Consider the following 23,235-nt stretch of genomic DNA (forward strand, 5'->3'; position numbering starts at 1 on the left):
TTAAGGAATAGTACAGAATTTGGCAATGGTAACAGGGTTGGTAATCTAAGATTATCCCATTCTTATCCACCATATAATAATAAGATAAAGTGATAAACGGCCTGCTCTTGTTTTATGATAGTTGAAATGATGATGACATATGAATAGTATGACATTTTTGAAATAGTATAGAATTTAAATATTCAACAGTTGTAATGATAAGGGCTTGACAACATAATTGTCAACATAAATTGTCAGGCTAAAACTAAGTCTCAACCAACTTTTACAAATTATACAGTTTTGTGTTTTTGTTGTTGATTTTAGAAAAATGTGTAGCACAAGTTAACAGAAGCACAATTTTGCATGTTGGCCCTTTGCAGTCAATCAGGTACAGATACAGGAAAAGAAGAGACAGGGAAGGGGCAGACTTTGTTGATTTTTTTTTTTTTCTTTAAGTAGGCGTCATCTACCTGCGGTGCCGCTTGTCTGTTTCCTCCAGGTATTGGTGGTGGGGTTTCTGCTGCTGGTGCCCTTTTCCCCTGCCCTCACGACATGCTTACCTGGCCTGCTGACCAGCGCGGCGGCCTTGACGGCATTCTGGAGCTGGGAGGAATTGGAGAAGCTGTGGCTCACTCCACGTGCGCCCGCACTCACTGCCTGCTGTACGCTACGGGACAGCTGGCCTGGAGTCTGAGGAGAAAAACATGCTCAAGTCAGAAAACACCATGCTTGGGACGAAAGCAACTAAGACAGGAGTGTCCATTACCTGCTTGATGGTGGTGTGGTATCGACCGACCGACGAGCCCCTGTTGGTCTGCTGAGACAGCGACGTGCTCACCTGCTTATACTGCGGCGACACCAGCACGTGATCGGATTTAATCACCGGCGAGGATGAGGAGGAAGATGATGATGAGGTGGTGGTGGTCTTGGAGACGGGCGAGGCGGCCTGCTGCAGGATGCGCTGCTCGATCTCTTGCTCCTGCTGCAGGGCTTTGACGAAGGCAGCCTTCAGACGGCTGGTGTGCTCAGCCTTCAGGGCCTTCTTCTGGTTGGAGCTCATGCACTGCTCACAGAGGATGGAGCCACTGCTCTTCTCCTGCCTCCAGCGAGAGGTGAAGTCTGTCTGGCACTGGACGCAAGTGAAAGGCTCCTTGGGTGCCGGGGTGGATGCAGACTCTGTCTGTGGCTGCTTACCTGAAAAAAAAAGCAAGTGATGTTAGCAATATATAGTGTTGGATGTTGTAAATACGCACTATTATGATATACCCACTTTTAGCCAATGTATCTAGCAGGTTCTGGACCACCATTTCCAGCCCCACCAGGTAGATGAACTCATTATTAGCTGCCGAGGGCAGGAAATTGAGCTCCGGTGCTGGGGGTTTAGGTGGTGGTATCTCAAGGAGGGTTTTCTCCAGCTGTTTTCGTAACGCAAGCTTGGCGGCGGCCTGACGGCTGGCAGGAGACTCATTGGTGCTGCTGCCCAGACCAGACTGAGAGCTCTTCAAACCGGTGGAAGAGGCCTGGACAAGGGAAAACATCATGTGAGTCCATAACCGCTTCCATTTATCAGTTTATCAACACCAATACATTTTAAAATACATTGCATATTAAATACTACACCTATATGATAAATTATATAATAAAATATGCATAATACAGCTACTGTTCCTAGTTAATTAGCAAGAGATAACAAATATTATAAAAGGTATATATGCTGATAATGCTAGTTTTTCCCAATCAACAGTCATGATGGTAACAGGGTTGAAAATTAGTGATAAAAAGAGAAGATAAATACTTGTCCATGAAGAGTTTGAGGAGTCAAAAAGTACATAATTTTAATAATTGATACTTATGATGGCAATAGGGGTTGACAATTTAAGATTGTCCAATTCACACCTTACACACCTAATAATATAAGATGGTGTTTTAATACTATAAATGGCATAATATTAAAGTTTATAACTACTTATAAATATTTAAAAACTTGATTAATTTGAAAACTTCAATGGCGAAGAGCATTAAAAACGTGTTTATAGTGGTTAACAAGTTAATAGTTAGGTTTTTTTTATAATATAAATACAATATTATATGACATGTAGAACAAGTAAAAAAAAAAAATTATAATAATATATTTTAATATGCATTTGTTTACTTTTAAAATAACAGTTATAGTAGCTTTAATTGTATAAATACATTATAAAAAACCCTGTATAATAAAATATTTAGATATAAAATGTTCTAAATACTATAATGTTATTTTTAAACACTTAGCATTATAAATACTTTTACTGCATCAACCAAGATTTACTGCAATAACCACTGTGTGTGTAAATATATATATGTAAATATATATGTAAATATATATTTACTGCAATAACCATCGTGTGTGTGTGTGTGTATATATATATATATATATATATATATATATATATATATATATATATATATATATATATATATATATATATATATATAAAAAATGGTATATAACAAGTAAATGGTGACCTGTGAGACCAGGACGTTTGCATTGGCCACACGGATCAGGCCCTGTTGAATGATCCTCTGGCCCTGCACCTGTACGCTGGGTACGGAGGAGCGTGCACCCAGCAGCAGAGGAGGGGGACCCGTCCCCGAGTGTTGCTGCTGCTGCCGTAGGGTTGCAATCTGCTGCGGGGTCACAGCGATGGGCTGTCACACACAAACATCAGAGAGAATGGATTTGTATATTTAAAAAAAAAAAAAAAAAAAAAAAAATTCCAATTCTCTTTAGGGGTAATCAAGCCACAGCAGAACGTACCTGGGAGCCTCTGACTAAGGGTGGCATGACTACGGTATTATGGGAGCCGAGCTTGGAGACCTGCGCTCCACCTCGAACCAGAGGAGGAGGAATGACTGCCCCCGAGTTTCGGTTGGAGACCTGAAAACAAAACGTGTTTTAGATTTTAATAACTCTTCACAGTTCAGCTTTTAGAAACATGTTGAAACCATAGCAGGAAAATGCATAGACTGAACAGCAATGATCCAGAATATATATATTTTTTTATCCACTTCTGATTTTTTATTTTACTAAAATAACGAAGGAGTGGCTTCACAACAACTCAGTGACTGTTCTTGAATGGTCCAGCCAGAGCCCTGACTTAAACCCTACTGAGCATCTCTGGAGAGACATGAAAATGGCTGTCCACCAAACGTTTACCATCCAGCCTGACAGACCTGGAGAGGATCTTCAAGGAGGAATGGCAAAGGATCCCCAAATCCAGGTGTGAAAAACTTGTTCCGTCTTTCCCAAAAAGACTCATGGCTGTATTAGATCAAAAGGGTGCTTCTACTAAATACTGAGTAAAGGGTCTGAATACTTTGGACCGTGTGATATTTCAGTTCCTTTTTAATAAATCTGCAAAAATGTCAACAATTGTGTTTTTCTGTCAATATGGGGTGTTATGTGCACATTAATGAGGAAAAACAAATGAACTTAAAAAATTTAAGAGGTTCTGAATACTTTCCGTACCCACTGCATATTTTTTAATTTCTTCATTCATTATTTGTTTTTATTTACCAAGCTTTTTTATTTTTAGCTCATAATACTATTACTACTACTTACAATTATTATTATTTAATGTCTTTATTCGTTACTATGCAAAATATTATCTTTATAATCAAAGTAGTATCAGTAGTAGAAACAATACCAGTAATACTTTTAATAATAATACTATTAATATTTTTTTTATTAGTCATAACACTGAAGGATATTACACAAAACTGGATTAAAGATCCAAAACACTATCTTTATAATTATATCTAATAATAATAGCAGTATTAGTAGCAGTACCAGTTCTACTATTACCATTTATAATAAATATAATAATACATTTTTTTAATTCGTTTATAACAAAGGCGGTCACACAAAAAATCTATCTAGAATACAAAAAATTATTTTAATCATAATTTATGTTTATCATCATATCTTTATGATAATAATCATATTGCGTTTCTTTATTCATTATCTCTAATAATGACAGTACTTGACATGTTGTTGTGAACATGCGCCATAGTGAGGTCATGTGCTCTGAAGTGTAGTACAGTTTGACACACTGACACTGACCTGTAGGGGTCCTTTATTGGACGAGAGGCTGCCCCTGATGAGAGGTGGCGGAGCAGCCACAGAATTGGTCGACTGCAAAACAGAAGAGGTCAGTGTCAGCTCAGATTGAACTTTATCGTATCACGACTGTCACGTTTTTTACCTTTTGCACAACATCTTTTTGGGTCTGACTCTGTCGGAGTTTCTTGAGCAGGACGAGTTTGGCCTCCTGTAGACGCAGCTCTTCCTGCAGCTGTTTGATGATGCGCTCACGTTCAGCCGGGCTGCTTTTCTGCACATGACATGGACACACACACAAAAAGTTGTGAGTAAGTGAACAGGAGATCTGATCAATTGCAAATGAGAAATCCTGAGAAATCACATTACCATGAGCATGTCAGTGTCCGTCTTCTTAAAACTGTAGCTGACCCCATTCACACATGGACTGGAGGGCTCATTGTCCGACAGAACAATGACATCATCTGGCGTCGGAGGTCGCTCTTTCTTTATGTCACTGAGAAACAGATAGAAGGAACATGAGCAATGGCTAAAAACACACTGATTTAAGATACACCGTCCCTTTAAATGATGGAATATTTAGAATTGCATATTACCAAAATGTTAAGTATAGGGGTGAGCAATATGACCAAAATGAGTAATTATTTTCCCTATTATAACGATATTTATCACAGTATAGTTGTTTTTGCTTTAAATAAGGTCTTTTTTAATAAATAGATGTTTGATTCCATAGTAATGTCATGATTCTTGAAACCAGTATCAATATGATAAATTAAAAAAAGCAATACTAGCCTATTTTAAAAAAACAAAAACAAACAACAAAGAAACTCAAGCTTGGTGAAGACAAGTAAACAGTTAGCAATTAAAAAAAAAAAAACGACAACAACAGCAGACCAAATAAATTAGAAATGCTACATACATTGTGTTTAGAGGGTGTGACACGGGAGTGGATTTCCAAACCTCTCCCGTCCCACTCCCACAAAAAAATAACATCTCGTCCCACCCCAATCCCAGAAGAATGACTCCCACTCCCTCCCACATTGTGTTCTTTGGCCGGAATCTGTCAGTTACAGTAAGAAATTACTGTACAGATCACAGCATGCCCACTTTAGTTGAATAAAAATCCAAAATGTAGTTTTTTGTTTGTTTGTTATTTTATTGAACTGGAAAGCCTGCTTAAACAATCCAGCGCGTTATGCATGCACATAAAAATTTCATGTAAATCATCCATGCTAACGCATACATTTTATTAGATTTTTTCCATCTGAAAGTAGACCCTCTATAGATATATTTTACATACACAGAGCTTCGAAGTTTCTCGCTCAAGTTCAGAGACCGAGACGGCAGAAAGTGCATCCTGTTTGCTTTATTTTACAGAAGCACAATGTTTTGTTGTTATTCTGAGTACACACAAATAAATGTATAGTCTTTACAGATTCTTAAGATTACGATGCATTCAACCTAGGGCTGCACAATTAATCAAACGCGATTAATCATGATTGTCATGCACATTTTATCAGTAAAGACAAGGTTCCTGTGATTAGCAGTAAATCTCCATCACCTGCTTTCAGGTGGAGCAGGATTCACCAAACAGACCCATGGTTCTCTGACAAGCGATGCAAAAACGTGTTCATAATCGCAGACAATATAATTGTATGATTATGAAATCGACGAAATCGTTCACATTAATGACAGGTGTTTGCATATCTTCTCAGTGTAATGTTATTAAATGCCACTCCATCTGAGAGCACGTGAAAATACCACATTTAATAACATGTTTTTACCCAAATTAACTTCATAACGTCAGCCGAGCGTTTAAAATAAATCCCTCTGTGAGATGATGTGGCTTCTTAATATTAAGGCACACAATATTTCATTGTATTCTAAGAAGTGATAAAGACTGTTGATTAGCATTTAATTACAGATATACTTTTATGATGAAAAAAATATATAAGAACTCAAATAGACCATATATTGTCGTAGTGGTGTGTTTATTAGTCACTTTGAATCAATGAAAGCAGTTAAATCTTCTGTTTATTCAGCTGCAGAGATTTCCTGGATTTCTTCTTTCGGGGCACATTTGGATTTTCAGCGTGAGAGCGCCCTCTAGCCCTCGGATGAAGATTAACTGCTGACCACAGAACCGTGCTTCACTGAAAGACACGCATTACAACCACAACTTATGTCTATATTGGGATTTAATTTTCATTAATTGTGCAGCCCTAATGCAAACGATAACGTTTAATGACCGCCTAGCACACCATTGCAATGGAAGCGAGTAACCGTGTAAATAAAAACAAAGTCTTTACTTATTTGATTATACCACCAAGTGGTTTCATGCAAAAACTATTACAAATGTCCAAAAAATTGTAATGTAATATCATGATTATAATTATAATCATAATTATATTACAATACTGGATCATACATAAACAATTGTTTTATATTTTCTTATATTAAAAAAAAATCCATTATTTTTACTGAATTTTCCAAGACCTATACAGGACACGACATGCTGATTTTAACATGCAAAAAAGTTTTGTACTGATTTAAATATTTAACACTAAATGTTTAACAATTACAATAGTATATATGTATATAGTTTACCTGTAAAAAAACCAAAACCAAAAAAACTAAACACGCTTCTACTACATACTAATGGTCTATTGCTCTTCACCTAATGCTGTATTTTTTGCACTGCCCACTAGAGGTCATTCTCCGTCCACTGATTGCACATTTTGTCTTCAAACTCTTGTACTCAAGAAACTGTCACAAGTATTATCAGAAGGTCTCATAAACACAACATTTTTATGGTCAGATCAGATACATGAGCAGCTCCAAATACAAATCAGCCCTATCCAGGAGAAATACTCAAGCAGTGTGGCGTTGATGTCTCTTAAGGACAGTAGTGCTGTACCCAGATGGGTCTAAGGCCCCTCCTGAGGGACGGAGGAGGAGGGGGATGGGACGGCTAGCAGCCAGGCTATTGTGTGTAGTCAGTCCTCAACTTTCACTGCAAACAGGTCGCTCACATATCAACAAAGACACCCGCTCTCATGCTCCTACTCCAGCCGCTGGTGGGTTCATGAGGGGAGTGTCAGAGAGGGCTACTGGGAAATCTGCTAGAGGCCTTCTGCTGCTTATAGGATAAGGGTCACATACTAAACGCAATACTGCAAATCAGCTTCAGAGTCGACACAAAATACTTGTTAATGTGTTGCTTGAGGTTGTTTATATGGCATTGCCAGGTGGTTTCTAGGGTTTACTAAGTGGATAAATATGGTCTATTGTCGTTATGGTCGCTGTTTCTGAGATTTACGTGAATGTTAGGATGGTACACAGAGTGTGGGAGCATTGAACAGAATAATTTCTAACGCTTTATAGGCCTTGAACATTAAAACACACAAATTTGTATGCGTCAAAATACCAATCTTTGCAGGTATCCTCGTTAACTCAGTATATTGGATCTGGCAGCTCTTAAAGTGACAGCAGTCTAATATTCCCGTTGTCTGTCGATCATGTTAAATTCTCACTGCTCTTGACTAAATCACTTTTGTAATTATTACATTTATACAGTGAAGAATATAAAGTGATTTTATACATTAGATTATACAATGTAGCGTTTCATATATATTTGTTCGAATGTCACAGTTTTTCCTGTTGAAAATGACTGACTGATTACTTGTCTTCAGTTAGCTTTAGTTTTCTTAAATCTATTTTTTTTTTTTATTTAGGCTTAAATTTGTATTTGTGATATTGACACTGGTGACAAGAATTATGAAATTTATATGGTATAAAAAATTTATATCATAAAGACTATTTAAACAGGGGTCTTGATTTTGTAAAATTTGTTATAATTGTAATTTGTGACAATTTGAGAATGTGTGAATTGAAATTTGACCTGGTCACATTTGTGCGAGACGTGACGTCCATAATTTTTTTTTTTTTTTAATACCTTCCAAGTCCTGTCAATGACAGCCAGTTTAGTTTTCTAACGTCTTTTGAAACCACTTGGTGGTATAATCAAATGAGTCAAGATTTATTTATTTTTTTACACTGTTACTCGCTTCCATTGCAATGCTGTGCTAGGCGGTCATTAAATGTTATAATTTGCATTAGGGCTGCACAATTAAAAAAAAAAAAAAAAACGTCCAAGTCCTGTCAACGACAGCCAGTTTAGTTTTCTCATACATTTCTCGAACATCTCATATTTAGTTTTCTCAGTTTCTCTTACGTTACGCCACGGAGGCTCTCTTCTATTTGTTTGATTCTTCAGTATTTATAATACAGTGGTGTAAGCCATACCTCATCTTATTTGTTTTGTTAAAGCTACAATATGGAATTTTTTTTATTATTCAAATATCCAAAAATCAGTAGAAGTATTTTATATTTTGCTGACTTGTGTACTTACATTATCCGAAAAGTTTCGAAGAATGTATAAATTCAGAGAAATAGCTATTTTAAATAGTGTCTCGTCCCTGGTCCTTTATGTCACTTGCCAATGACGTCATAACCCCCCGATTTGTTCACGTTTGTTTTGTTTTGTACAAACCATGGAAATACCAAAGACGCTTAAATATATTGTTTGTTTTATTAGTCAGGTGACGACCGCATGCAGTAGCATTATTACAGAACTTTCAAATTAATTTATTAATAAATCTTTAATAAACGTTATGTAAGCTAGTTTGTAACTGTAGCATACTGTTTTATTGTTGTGCTTTTTAATTAAGAATAACAATGAATACATATTTTGTTTTAGTCTTAAAAAGTAAAAGGTGCATTGCAAAACGGATCAAAAAGATCGCGAAAGCATCCAAAGCTCGGCTTCTAACATGGCAAAAGTGGAACTCCCTTCACAAGAGAAGGAAAAAAAAAATTGCACAAATACTACTGATGAAAAAGAGCGTGTTTAATGTAAACCACTTTGGTTAAGATATAAATTATAAACTATGATAAATGTTTATCGCCACGCACTGATTATCATTATGTCGGAGCAAAAATAAAATTACAATTGTAGCCAAATTATGTGCAACATGGAGAGGAGCAACCAGTGAGAAGAATGAGTCTAGAGCCCTGTTAGAGCACTGTGAAATAAACTGACTTGGTCATATCGCCCACGCTAGAAGTAATATCACACAAGTAGTAGCAAAGTCCCGTGTTCGCTTGCTGACATGATGCTAGGCTGCTCAAAACAGTTGTTCATGCATTGCATAGTGTTTGTTCTATGTTGTTAGGGCATTGCTAAGGTTTTCTCAGTCTAAAGAGTTTATTCCCAAGTCTTCAAGTCATTCTGGTCCCTAGACATGGCTGAAGATCCTTTGTACCAAATGTTTATAATTCTTTTGGACTTCCTCGAGGAGCAAGTTTACAAAAAATTGCACATTTGGAAGTAGGCAATCATTCATTGCCTGAAAAGCATGACAGCAAGTATGCTATCCTTTTCTTCAGGCAGCAGAAGATGAGGAGGAAGAAGGGTCAGGAAAATCTTCCGAAAGCACGGCCCTTTCAAGTAAATGGGCTGGAAGAAAGATCACGTATCCCTGGACAGCACTTGATTTTCCTCAAAAAGGAAACCGACCAATTGAACGCATCCCCTGAAAAACACAAGCCCAGGTTTACAGGAATCGCTATGACTGCTAAACGCAGGTTCTCATGACGTGCACAACCAGAATTGGCTTTATAGATATATTTATATATCACTTCCTGTGTATTAGCCAGCACCAACAAGATCACATGGTGCAAGAATTTCCCTCTGGTCACATGACTCACACCCTCCCTTTTCTTTAACTGTTCCTGCCAGTGTGGAAACCAAGGCAACGGCCGGCTCAAACCAGTTTGTGACATAGGCCTCGTTTCACAAAGTCAGGCAGGGTTCAGGTGCGACAGCAAACACTTGGGACTTCTTTCTTCTTCTGTTCTTCTAGCAGGGCAGGGTGCCACTCGAGGGGAGACCGGCATGCTGAGCAAGCGTGGAGTGTGGTCTTTGGGAAAAGTTGAGCGTACAACGGTCGTGTTTGTGGAGTGTGACATCTTTAACTCAACTTTGTACCCCTCCCCCATCCCGCATGGCATCAGGCCACCTCCTTTGTTCTTTATCATGAGCTCCACTCCGGTTCATCACCACTTCTGTTTGGCTTTTACATTAATCATGCATTCACCAACAAACAGGAACTGCCTTCAGTTTATCATGCCATAAGTTTACCATCCAGTCAAACATCCTGAGACGAAGTGTCAAGGTAAATAACCAACAAGTGAAACTTTTTTAAGCAACCGAACTACAAATGCAATGGGAAGTTTTATGTTAAAGATGCAAGACATCTAGTTTTGTGTTTTTGTTTTCTACTTCTGTTGAGGCAACAGCGGAAAACGGAGAGAAAATAATAAAGATTCATGTGTAATCATGATAATATTAACATTTTACAGTACAGCTTAATTTAACATTCAAGTTAATTACTACGCATACTGATAAATTAAAGTTGCATAGAATAACATCGTTTCATGCATCATGAACGAACACTAAATAAGCTATTTTTATATATATTTAGATCACACATATGCCATCCATGCATATGCAAATCTAAATATTAGAATGACTTCTGAAGGATCATGTGACACTGAAGACTGGGGTAATGATGCTGAATATTCAGCTCTACCATCACAAGAATAAAGCATATTTGAAAATATATCTAAATAGAAAAGGGTTATTTAAAATTGCAATTATTTTCCACAGTAGCACTGTTCTTAATGCATTTTTGATCAAATATCTGCAGCCTTGTTGAAAGTAGTGTTTTCACAAACAAACAGAATAAAATAAAAACTAAACTTTTGAATGGGCCTGTAGGTTTACGATTAATCTAGATTAATAGATGGTGTAAATGTAGATTTTTTGTGGATGCAAACATCATCTCTCATGCACTTCATCCTTTATCTGTGCATCACTAAACTTCATCTGAGAGTTAGTGTGCATGCTTCGATTTAATAAATTCTATTTGTGTGTTAATAAAAAACTACAATTGAATTTACGCAAAACTTGAATCGTACACATGGTATTTAAACATAGCCTCAAGTTTTTTTTTTTTTTAACCAGCGAAGCACAAGCACCATCACAGTGAGCTCTGGCACTTCTCCTTTTTTCATCTACTTGATGCCTTGTAGACTTTGCATGTAGCAGATGTTTTATATTCAGAGTTACTATCACAAAGTCTCATCGGAGTAAGAGGAGGTTAAGTGTCCTCAACACAAACCTAAAAATGAACTGGCAGGACCAACATCACGCCATTTCTCCAGTTCACAAGCCACTACCACCGAAGATCAACAGCTGAGTTATTTCATTTAAAAGGAGGCTTGGGGATAAAAAGCATGCGTTTATGTTCAGCCTGCGATCTACCTCTTAGATGTGCTCATGTCCACAGGCTCATCGCTGGTCTGCACCTCCACCTTGATGGTGGCCTTCACCTCCCCGGCCCGCAGGATGTTAGCCACCTTGTTGGCCTGTTCGCTTCTGGTCTTCAGTCCATCTACAGCTCCCAGCTCTCCTCTCTCCAGCTTGACCCTCTTCAAGTCAGCCTCCGAAGCAGGGGCATCCCGCTCCAGAGCCCGCTTTTGACTGCGTGTCTGACGCACTGCGTCTTCTGACATCTTCTCACCTGTAAAACAAGACCACGGAGTCAGACATATTCAGGCAGAAAGCCTTGTACACAACAGCTGTTTCTGGTTCTCGAATCTGAATGGCTGAGAGCCTTTTCCAGCTTTAATTTGCCCTAATTGATAGACTTTGGAAACTATTCAAGCTGAACAGGTTTGTTTTGGGTGGCGTTCACACAGGATCATCTGAAACCAGTAATATCAAATTATCTAAAACCGGTCAGATATATTGATCCATCACCAATACAACATTCTAGAACATCAAGGACCCAGATTTTACTTTGGACATAAAAAAAACAAAACAAATCAAATATAAAAATATTTATTGCGCCAGAGTTAAAAATAATAATATTTTTAAATAATAATAATTATTATTACAATTAGTGAATGTAGAAAAAAAATCACTATTAAAAAAATACATTATCTAAAAATAATGATTGTGATGTTTATTGTACCACAGCAAAGAAAAATTTGTTAAAAAATTAGAATAGTAAAATAATTCTATATAAAAAGAAAAAAAAAACATTTTCAAAATACTACTAAAATACAACTTAAAAAAAAAGATTTGTTGTGATGTGCTGCTATTGATTTTTTTTTTAACAATTCAAGACTTCTCTTTATAGTTTTACTGTTCAATTTCTAAACATCTTTGGCTCCCAGCAGCCAATAATTCAACACCCAAATCATTACAAAAGCCCCAAAACATGTTTATCTCAAAGTAGCCCCGATAGTACTTTCTTTCCCAGTGTGTAGTTCTCTTTATAGTTTTTGAGGATGAGGGCATGCCATGCAATCAGTCCAAAAATGAATTGCACCAATAGTCCTATACTGTAGAGTTTGTTCCAACACGTACGTCAACCACATGACAAAAGATACTCCTCCCTTTTAATAAAACGAAACCAGTTCGCATCTGACATGGTTTTTCGCATTAACCCCTTTTTTTTGGGTCACGACCCCCTGGCTGAGAACTACAAGTATATGATGAATGCACCTGTAGAGGAAAGACAGATTTTTAAAGCCACAGAGAGGCACTTCTCAAAAGACGATCCACAGGATCAAAGTCCACAAACAGGAAATACAATCAAGAAACTTAAACTGTGCCGGGCTGTGTGCATGCAAACCCCAACAGCCACTTACAGGAAGAAGATCCACTGGATACATCAAGGCACACACACACACACACACACACACGAGACGTGCCGACCTACCTGTCTTACATATGATATCAGCCATCTGATAGCAACACAGCTGATTCAACACCCAGGCCTGCTCTCATCTGCCATGACATCACTGGGGCTCCACATGACCCTTCCCAAGATTCCATGGAACACATCAAGCATTTCCCCAGAAAACCAGTTGGAACCGGTCGGTGGACGCAGCCGAGAAACCGAAGCAGGTTTTTAACCCCTTGAGGGACTGACTGGCAGTGAACGCGGCCACACATTCCAAAACAAGCCTTTCAGAGATGAGGAGGAAGTGTCCGCCCCTTTGTTGCTCAACCGCCACAGTGGTCTCGACAATAAAAGGTAGTCAATAAACCAACTGACTAGACAATAGCAGCGCATATGATCACGCTGATCCAAACAAGCTTATGCAAATGGAAGGATTTGAGAACCTCGATCCTGAAGAGAAGTTTCAGTGTCTTTTGGTCCATGTGATTAACAGTTTGATCCACTTTTGGGGTTTGGGATCGTCAGATAAGGCTTTTTAGAGACTGCACTCACAACTTATTTTACAGAAGAAACATAGATTCGTCTTATATATATATATATATATATATATATATATATATATAATGGAAATCATGACTTTAAGGCTTTTCCAAACCTAGAAACCACAGATTCTGAAGAGCATCACATTTTTCAAAGTTGTAAATAGATTATTGGAATAGGTTTCGCAAGTGAATACTATTTGTGTTTCAGCTTCAATATGTTCGGTTTAGTTCAATGCTAATTTTGTAATTTACAAACGCTTTGAGTGAAAATGGTTTCAAAGTATGTATTTCAAAGCCCGTCATTCATTCAACACTTATCACGGCGGAGATACTGTTGATAAGAACCAAGAACAAAGCCGTACGCGTGATTCGCAATGCTTGGGTGAAATGCTATGGGAACACTATAAATATGCAGAAGCATTTGATATAACGCATCTGGATTTCCGCATTCAGTGGTGGATGGCGCGACACACTGTTTTGTTTACGAACGCAGATGACGCTCGCTGCGCTTTCAGCTTCTGCGGTCTCACTATGATATGAATACACAAATATCATCTCCAGCTGCTCTGAGAGTCACTTCATTAGTATTATAGCGTTTCATTTGAGAAAACTAGCGTCATATCAAATTCAACACAGCTGCAAGTTCTTCATGGCAACCCATCAAAATAAAAGTTTAGTTTAACATTAAGAAGCGTCAGAATATATTACTATTTAGCGGTCTTAAGACTCAATGCTACTACTGTTAATACATAAATCTTTATTTTTAAAAGAATAAAAATTACATTTGTTTTCTTTTTTAATTTCATCAGTAAACCTCTGTTGTGCAGCACTTCGTTTGCCAACAAATAAAAGGGTTTAATTTTCTAATTTGAATTTGAATTTTATAGGGCCCTAATATCGTTCAAAAAAGGACCCTATACAAAAAAAGAAAAGGTTTAAAATACAGGCCTGTGGCTGTTAAATTCTTTTTATTAATTCACCATTTGGAAACTGATGTTTACTGTTCATTTCTTTGGAATATCAATAGCATTTGTAATAAAACTATATTGAGAAATCGAAGCGAATGTTTGTGACTCAAAATTGTGGACATCTGAATTGATACCCAGCCTAATTGATTTCATTGTTTAATTGGTGACTTCTGCTCAGATACATTAAATTGAGCATGAAAGTATCCTAAAAATATAAAGTATATATAAAATTACTGAATCAAAATGGTACAACCTTAATGTAATAGTTCAACTAAATACTATTGAAGTCCATTGCTACCAGCAACTGTTTGGTTGCCAACATTCTTGAAAAAAATCTTCTTTTGTGTCCAACAGAAGTAGTAAAAAAATCAAAAAATAAAAATAAAATAAAAATAACCTCATTCAGGTTTATAACGACTCATAGGACAGAGTAAATTATGACAGGATTTTTTGTTTTAGCTGAACGATCCCTTTAGTCTAATCAAACCGAATCATTCACAGTTAACTTTTGAATCAAATCCCAGTCATCTGAACAATTCACATCTAAATAGTGTTATCTAAATAGCTGGCTCAACCATTATAGTGTTAACATCAAATTCTGGACATTTTTTTGGTGGGATCAGATATAATTGTCAATGTAAAGGAGCACAGACTGGACAGGGCTTTTAAAAGTAGGTCACCAAACCTGTCAATGTATACTGACGGTCAGAAATGCCTTCAGCCGAGTCCATTGCACAATCCAGAAAATCATTAGCTGTACTTAAATGATAATAAACAACATTTAACATTTAACACACAGTTTCACAAATGATCTCCAACTAAGAAACGTTGCATCACCAGTTAATGTCATACTGAGAACAGCACTGCCAGGTTTTCACACCGAGTGACTAGTTTAGTCATACACAAGCCACTTGTTCTGGTTAGGAAATGGACGCTTGTCTGCAAGGCACGTGGCTTGCAAAGCCTCATGGGAAGTGGATGGCATCAGATCTGTGCACCACTCATGCCTCAACAACAGGGTTTGATACGACGAACCCAATCCCTTTTTAAAAGAATCAACTTGTTTTTACACTTTCATATCAATTGCGAAGCTTCAAACGGACCACAGTGTGACGCAAAACAGGAAGATTAATATTTTGATAACAACAGACATACTTCAGAAGATTATTTACATCTGTGTTTGGGTTTAGCTAATCAGATTTGAGATTGTGATGTCATTTAAACCACATGCTACATAGAGGTCGCGCAGTTGTTTGTTTACTAACAATTCCACTACAGAAATACTCGAACCTCGGTGACGTCTGCACGCGATTAAGTGCTAACAGCACAACATGGTGTATTGGATTGTCTCTGCTGGGTGGAAAACATGTCTGTTCATGCCACGCCGCGGCGAGCTGGGAGTGCGGTGACTATCCTCACGGGGCCTTGATGAAGAAGAGTCGTCTGATGTAATGACCGCCCTAAGGGCGCAGATCGAGCAAGACAATAGGAGGCATCGCTAGAGCTGTACAACAACACAGCATGGTGGCAATACAACCCAAACTGGATCGGTACGTTCAGCTGCTCAGCAATAAGGATGACCCGCTGGCCCGGGACAGATGGGATGGTCACCTGACCGGGTGCAAACTTGAACATCTGATTTTCAAGATCTGCTTATGCACTTTTAAACTTGTGAAAAATTATGCAGCAGATCGACAAATGAGATTTGAAGAATTGAAATGGAAAGAATGAACTGTAATAGCATCAATAAGAATGGGTTGCAAATGTTTTGCCAATTTATGCTCTTATTGGAAATTTTTTTTGTACTTGAAATTAGAATTTAAAAAATAAATAATGAATAAAAATTCTAGGTGTAAAATGGGAATGTTATACATTTTACAAAAGTCTAAAGTGATATTTCAACCAAAAAATATCTTTATAAGGAAAGAAAAAAAATGCATTAACACAAGAATGAATAACAAATATATAATATAAAATATCATTTAAAAACTATAAATTAAAATAATATTGTAATTGTTTTTTTTTTAAAGTAAATATTTAAATTCAAATTTCCATTTAAAAGAAAACAATTAAAAATAAATGTAATGGAAATGTGTGTTTATAAAATATTTTAATTGAAATTTTTAAATTATTATTTAATTATATTAAATATATATAAATACATAATTTTTTTGTACATTTTTGAATAATCATATAAAATTATAAATTTAAGTTTGCTAAAGTTTTATATAAAAGTTTGACTTTTTATTGTTGGAGGGAGAAGTAAAAATGTTGGTATACTGTCAACGGAGCAAGAAAATCCCTTATTGAATTACTTTTATTTGAATATCAAATTGAATTGAATAAATGTATGTGTTTATTCAAAGTTTATTGAAAACTTTGCAAAAAAATAAAATCAAAATTCAAATCTATGTGTTGCCAAACCTTAATTACTGGTGCCTATCCATGTCCAAATCACTGCCATGATGCGAGTGACTGCACTGCGTTGTGAAGTGGTAACTTACAGGCCCAAGTAAAAATATTTAAAAAAAAGAGCACAAATATATGACTCTCTGCTGAATGAGTTATAATTCAAAGTTTAACACTGTAGTAAGGGTTTTGAAAAATCCTTAACTCCAATTATGAGTAATATCGATAACTCAAGTTAGCCAAAAACTCTCAAGTCGCCGCAAACAGAGATGAGAACTGAGACACAGGTCATGCTGCACTGGACTACTGTCTAAGTGCTTCCTGAGAAGGACAGTGGAGTCGCTTTTACCAAGCTTGTCCAGCGCAGAAGGACTTCCTGATTGATTCACCAACACATTTCTGAAACCAATCAGATGATAAGCACTAAAAAACTAAGTCCCAGGTAAGTTTGCGGAGTCTAACATGCTACAGATGTTCCTCTGGATCTCTCACAACAAGCATGTCTTGGCTGCCAAGAGGGTTGAGTCAAAGGTGCCCCTGCAGGCTCCAGTCCTGCATATCAAGGGTTAAGCCCTGCCATTTTAACACCACAGACAGATCAGGCCACGAGGGTGTTACCTAACAAAATGGACGTCGTTAACCCTGTATCTGCCAGAAGATCCACCTGGAGTGCCCCCTAGCAACAGAACGACACAGAAAGAAAGTACAGCCAATTGCTTTTCACGTGGGCACAAAGAATAACTTGTGCTGTAAGAACAGTCGCGAGCAGCCACCCCCTCTCCACACACACACACACACACACACACACACAAGCATGCACACGCATCTACCCATCCCCCACTGTGATCTCAAACAGACTAGAGTGCAAATGTACACTGACGCACACACTTATACTCTTCACTGGCCTTCAGATCAGTTATAGTCAAATTTGTAGATAACAACAACAACCAACACTGGGGCAGCACCAAATGTGTTTCATTTACAGTAATTACTAGAGAAGGTCACTACCTATGACTTGTTGAATTGTGAGGTCAACTTGTATTTTTTATTTTATTTTTAGCATTGTGGGTTAATTAGCAGCATTTCAGAAGTCACGTTTGAGGTTAAATCGCTTTTAAAGCTCGACCGCTATAGCCATGCAAACAGATGTTTTTTTATTGTTTTTTTTTACATATTGGCACAAGTTGGTCAAAAAAAAAAGTTGCATGTTTAAATTCCTCCTGTTGCTTTAGCCAAACACATTCAAGCCAATACGTATGTTACATGATACATGTTACAGTGTTGAATGTTAGTGCACATCAAAAGCATACTGAATATCTACACCGCGTTACTTGCTCTACATTATTTGTGGGATTTTTTTGCATGGCTCGCACAAATAAAAACACTCTGATAAAACCAGATGTTTTAAGCTCTTCGCTGATTGGCTTGTGTGCAAATGTGTCATGCAAATTTTCTATTCTTCCATTCCACAGTTTTGTACTTTAGTTTAGTTTAGGTACAGGTTATAGGACCTGCCATGAGAGGGCATACTACCAAAACAATAACATTCGCGTGGTTTGATGACGCTAAGAAAGAGCATGGAATGATGGGATTTGTTGCATTCTACCCAACTGCTGACAGCCATCAATCAGACGGAAAGATAAATCATGGATTTAACGCGAGTAGATTACATACAAAGTGAATGCAAAGATGCGATCAGACGCGTCCTCAAACGGGTCTAGAGATGCGATGCCCCACCTTTGTAGTGTATACCCCATAATTCTAATCTTGTTGATCGTTATAATAGCTTATGTTTTCTGTAAGGATACAAATCAAAACAACTAACCTATTGAGTAAAACAAGCGAGATCGGCATCTCTTTCTAGTTAAACATGCGAAGCTACTTCCGCATTTGTCCATGAAACCGTTGTCATGTGGTTTCTACATCAGTAAAGGCAGTAAAAAAGGGTAACTAACGTAATTGACAGGTGACTGCACTGCCCCGTGTCACGGTTTAGAATGGGAATTTTCTCATGATTTACTAGAAGTTGAAAACATTAGAGATATTGTTAGTAATCAGCTGGACAAAATATATAACACTAGCTTAGTGGTTTTTGGATATTTTACTGCAAATATCTTACCTTTAGATTCACATTTTTGGGTGACACTATTAGGCAATGTATACATGACAACGATGTTCTAAAAACAATTTTTTTTATATATATATATTTCCCATAAAGGAGACAACATTGTCAAAACGATCCCAATTCACACAGATTCACGAAAAAGACTAAAAACGCTGTATTATGCATGCCAGCTATTTATTTGGTGATTTTACTTTGTAAAGAAACACTACGTGTCGGAGCACATACCTATAGACTAAGAGTATATTCACACCAGGAAAGACCGCTAGTTCACTTGTTTTGGTCCGGACCAAGTACAATGTTGATTTTTTTTTGGTTTGGTGCAGTTCGCTTTCACGCTGCCCTTTTTGCAAGTGAACCAGAAATTGTAAACAGAACCACACATGTGCTAAGGTCATCCATTCATTGGACAGAAATTCTCAAACAGGGAAAAGCAGGAAGTTCGAAAACAGGCTAATCATGAAGATTTTCCATAGTGCTATTGTTATTATTTACTGATCTTTTTGTAATCAGCTGCAAACGCAAAATGAAGACACTTTAAAATCAAAAGAGACAATGTCATCTATACGATGTTGTATCAAGGATTTTGCAAAGACGAAGAAGTCCTACAAGACGGTTAGGGCGGAAAGAGCATACTCTTATTTGCGTCTACCATGGCATCATGACAGTGGCAGTGCAGAAGACGGATTAGGTATAAAGAAAAAACTGCATGCATAGGAAAGCGATTGCAGGCTATTGCGAGTGTAGGCTAACTGCGCGATCGTCCAAAGACACTGCCCAACCCCCAAATGTCAATGAGGCAGCATGTCTCCTTGGAGATCCAGGTCGAACCACGACTAATTTTTCAATGGCGGGCAAATGTTGTGAACACAAGAACCAACCAAGACCACCTCTATAACTGGGTCTCGATTCAGTTGTAAGGTGCACACCAGAGTACGATTGCTGTATTGAGACCTGCCAAAAAGACCCGCACCAAAGGGGGAATCGAGCCAGAGTTCAATTCAATCGACCCAAACAAGACAGGTGTGAATACAACCTTAATATGTAATATGCACAAGCATGACTATTATTATTGACTAATATTTTATTTTGCAGTTTATAGAGGCAGTTTTTTCAAAAACGTACACAAAAATCTGCATTTTCAGGCACCCAAAACACCACCGTTGTGTAAACGAACCACCAAAATGCAAAAATGCATTTACGTTTTTAATAGAAAACATTGTCGTGTAAACACGCCTTAATTAACATGCTAAAAGACAGGAAATCCCTCTTTAAAGTCTGTGTGAACCGGAAGTCACTCGCTGTAAACTAACGGTTGGAGGGGAGTGGCTAAGGATTCTCCGCCCAAGCTGTCAAATTGACATCAGAGAAGAAATCCAATTTCAGAATGGACGCAAATTTCCAGATTTTTATTAAATATTACTAGAAAATACAAACAAAAACTCACATGGATTAATTGTTTATCACAAGAGTAGGAATGTGCCCTAATGAAGTAAATAGTTTTCATTTTGATTTCATTGGATGAATGCAAACCAGCCTAATTATATTGTGTGGTTTAATTAGCATTCTAAAACACAATAAAACCTTCTTGGAAAAGCTGTAAATATCACATGCCTGACCATTTAACTACGCAAAAAGACACATACAAACATCCTTAGCTCTATAAGAGGTATTCTATTGTTACAAATTCATTATGTATGAACAAATCCATACAGACAGTTCACCTTCATAATCCCGTTGTCAAACTTGACTAATCGGCTGAGGACTTAATTTAGATTGAAGCACTTATTTTGAATGGCAGCCGGATTCTGCAGTTAATCTCTCTGGTCTGTCGGGCCGAGAGCCAGATCTACAAGAACTGATGGGGGAAACAAGTGGTTCTGCATGCCATTTTAATCAAATATAGAAGTGTACTCCGTCAGACATGATTCTGTACTTCGCAACTGCATATTAATTTGCAGCAATCATTGTTCATAAGTCTTCGCTCCTGGATGAATACCTTAACGGTGTATTCATGTCACTTCGGCACACAGAGAAATCCAAAGTTGCCACGCCAGCGAAGTCCAGCTTTGGAAAATACTGCTGGAGAATCTCTAGAAAAGCACAGAATTAGCTTCTTGGTTTGTCACAAGTTGTTTCTACACAACTCAATGCACTGCTGAAAAATAAAATTTCTGACGAATAAATATGGGGTTTATTATACAAGATAATAATTGTTCTCCTCCTATCATGATCACACATTAAACTTCAATAACTTAAATTGACTGTGCCTTATTTTATAGTCACAGAGAGTTTTCCTAGTATCACTGGCACTACTACTTACCTTGCCTGTGATAAAACTAAATGAACAAACTGACAAGCAAAACTTCAGTTCTTCATATTTAGCCTATAATTGCACTCTTACATGTGAATTAGTTTAAAAATGGTTTAAATATTAAGATAGTTCATAATTTGTTTTATATTTTTATGTTTTTTTTCATACTAAGTAAGTCAGTGGTTACAATTAACTGTTTGGTTACCAACATTCTTCAAAATATCCTTTTTTGTTTTAAACAGATGAAAAAAAACAAGATCAACGTGAGGGTAAATTAAAATTTGACATTACATGATTTTTGGGTGAACTTTCCTATTAAGTCTACTAAATTAAGGATGCAGCACTTCAGATCACATCACTAGTGTGATCTGCCGATAACGATTTTTTTTTCTGATTCCGATTTTTTTTCCCAAAAAAAACAAAACAAAAACTTTTCTTTAATGCAAAGTTTTTTCTTCATAAAAAAAGTAAAAGTCAGTAATACAATTAGAACAAATCAAAACATGCAAACAAGAGCACAAATAAATGCTGAAATTAAAGAAATCAAATGTAAATTTATCAAATTTAATTTCTGTAGTTAATTGGAAAAATGTTTTATACAAATTAATGCTTACCATTAAAGCTTTTCTTGCTCTTTTGATCTTTGATTAACATGACAGACAGCAGCAGAGATATTGGACAGCGGTCCCTTTAAGAGTTTATCCACCGACCCAATATACTGTTACACAACAAACGTTTTCTTTCTCAACTATTTAACGTTCCAAAACAGACTGGTTTAACAGGATACTCGCCAAGTCAGGCATTTGACATAATTTTGTATGTATTTGACCTTTTAGCACAGTTAGCCACTCATTTTGGTATTTGTGGCTCTCAAGCTGTTTGAGACTGATTGCGGCTTGTGCGCTCCACGAATATAGATCAGTGGTGGTGCGCGTGCTTTTAGTGCAAGCACAAAACCTGTGGGAATGACTAAAATAATGTGCAGTACAAGCCCTATTTAACCAGTGTGAATGAGATCTATGAGAGAGAAGCGGTCGTTGGAGAGAAGACAGCAAGAATGTGCGACGTTATTGCCCGTGCAGCTGGTAATAAAACTAGGGGTGCACGATATATCGGTCGATGATTAATGAGCATTTCGTCAGTAAAGCCGGTTCTCCAATCAGCTGTAAATACCATAAGGTGCGTGATTTCACAGAGCAGCCGCTACTACACGGAGCTGATCCAAATCCAAGCTGATAATGAATGTGCATTAATCATCGGCCGATATATATCGTGCACCCCTAAACAAAACAGATCGGCTCAAAATCTGAAAGAAGTGAGACTAATCGGCCCGATGCCGATCCCTGGCCAATCATTCGGTGCATATCTAAAGGTATATTGTAAATTATATTAAAATTTGAGTAATACTCAATGCAAAATAATACCGATTTTTACCAAATACATTGATAAAAATTCAACAAAATTAAGCTTAGACATTGAGCTTCAGGAAATAATGATTTTAAATTATTCCCATTATGCCAAATAACACTAACCCAATAACAAAACATGGAAAAAAGATCATTTAAATATTATTTTACAAATCCAAAACTACCCCAAAAAAAAAATTATATATATATATATATATATATATATATACACATATATAATAATAATAATAATAATAATAATAATAATAATAATAATATTATATATATATATATATATATATATATATATATATATATATATATATATATATATATATATATATATATGAATTTCTACAAAACCAAATCAATGTATTCAGATCTAGTTACCATTTCATAAGTATTTCAGTTTTTATGAAGCCCGTAAAACCAATTACCAATAAGCGTTTTATAATCTGACAGGATACCCCAACACAAAACCACACCTTACTGATAACACCAGTCAGCTGAAAGTGAAATGCTCAGACTCTAATACAATGGCATGTACTTTTGGTCTACAGCCAAAACAAAAGTGTCCTTC

At 36.9% G+C, this 23,235-nt stretch overlaps 1 protein-coding gene across 4 annotated transcripts in view; it reads right to left on the minus strand.

Annotated features, from left to right (window-relative positions):
- Positions 1–23,235, minus strand: part of LOC113040058 (transcriptional repressor p66-alpha-like) — a 29,775-nt gene that overhangs the window by 2,159 nt on the left and 4,381 nt on the right. For 2 of the 4 annotated variants that reach the window (XM_026198290.1, XM_026198289.1), the window contains exons 2-10: positions 11,466–11,724; positions 4,448–4,574; positions 4,224–4,352; positions 4,082–4,153; positions 2,777–2,896; positions 2,485–2,667; positions 1,250–1,499; positions 746–1,173; positions 450–669 (exon numbers count right to left, since the gene is read on the minus strand). In XM_026198290.1, coding sequence (XP_026054075.1) covers positions 450–669; positions 746–1,173; positions 1,250–1,499; positions 2,485–2,667; positions 2,777–2,896; positions 4,082–4,153; positions 4,224–4,352; positions 4,448–4,574; positions 11,466–11,716 — 1,780 coding nt within the window. In that variant the 5' untranslated portion in view covers positions 11,717–11,724. Of the gene's footprint in view, positions 1–449; positions 670–745; positions 1,174–1,249; positions 1,500–2,484; positions 2,668–2,776; positions 2,897–4,081; positions 4,154–4,223; positions 4,353–4,447; positions 4,575–11,465; positions 11,725–12,930; positions 13,145–23,235 lie in introns of those variants that run through there. The other 2 variants (XM_026198291.1, XM_026198288.1) reach the window with 2 other exon arrangements.

This window comes from Carassius auratus, chromosome 22, assembly GCF_003368295.1.
Source record: "Carassius auratus strain Wakin chromosome 22, ASM336829v1, whole genome shotgun sequence".
In the NCBI taxonomy this organism is placed as follows: domain Eukaryota; kingdom Metazoa; phylum Chordata; class Actinopteri; order Cypriniformes; family Cyprinidae; genus Carassius; species Carassius auratus.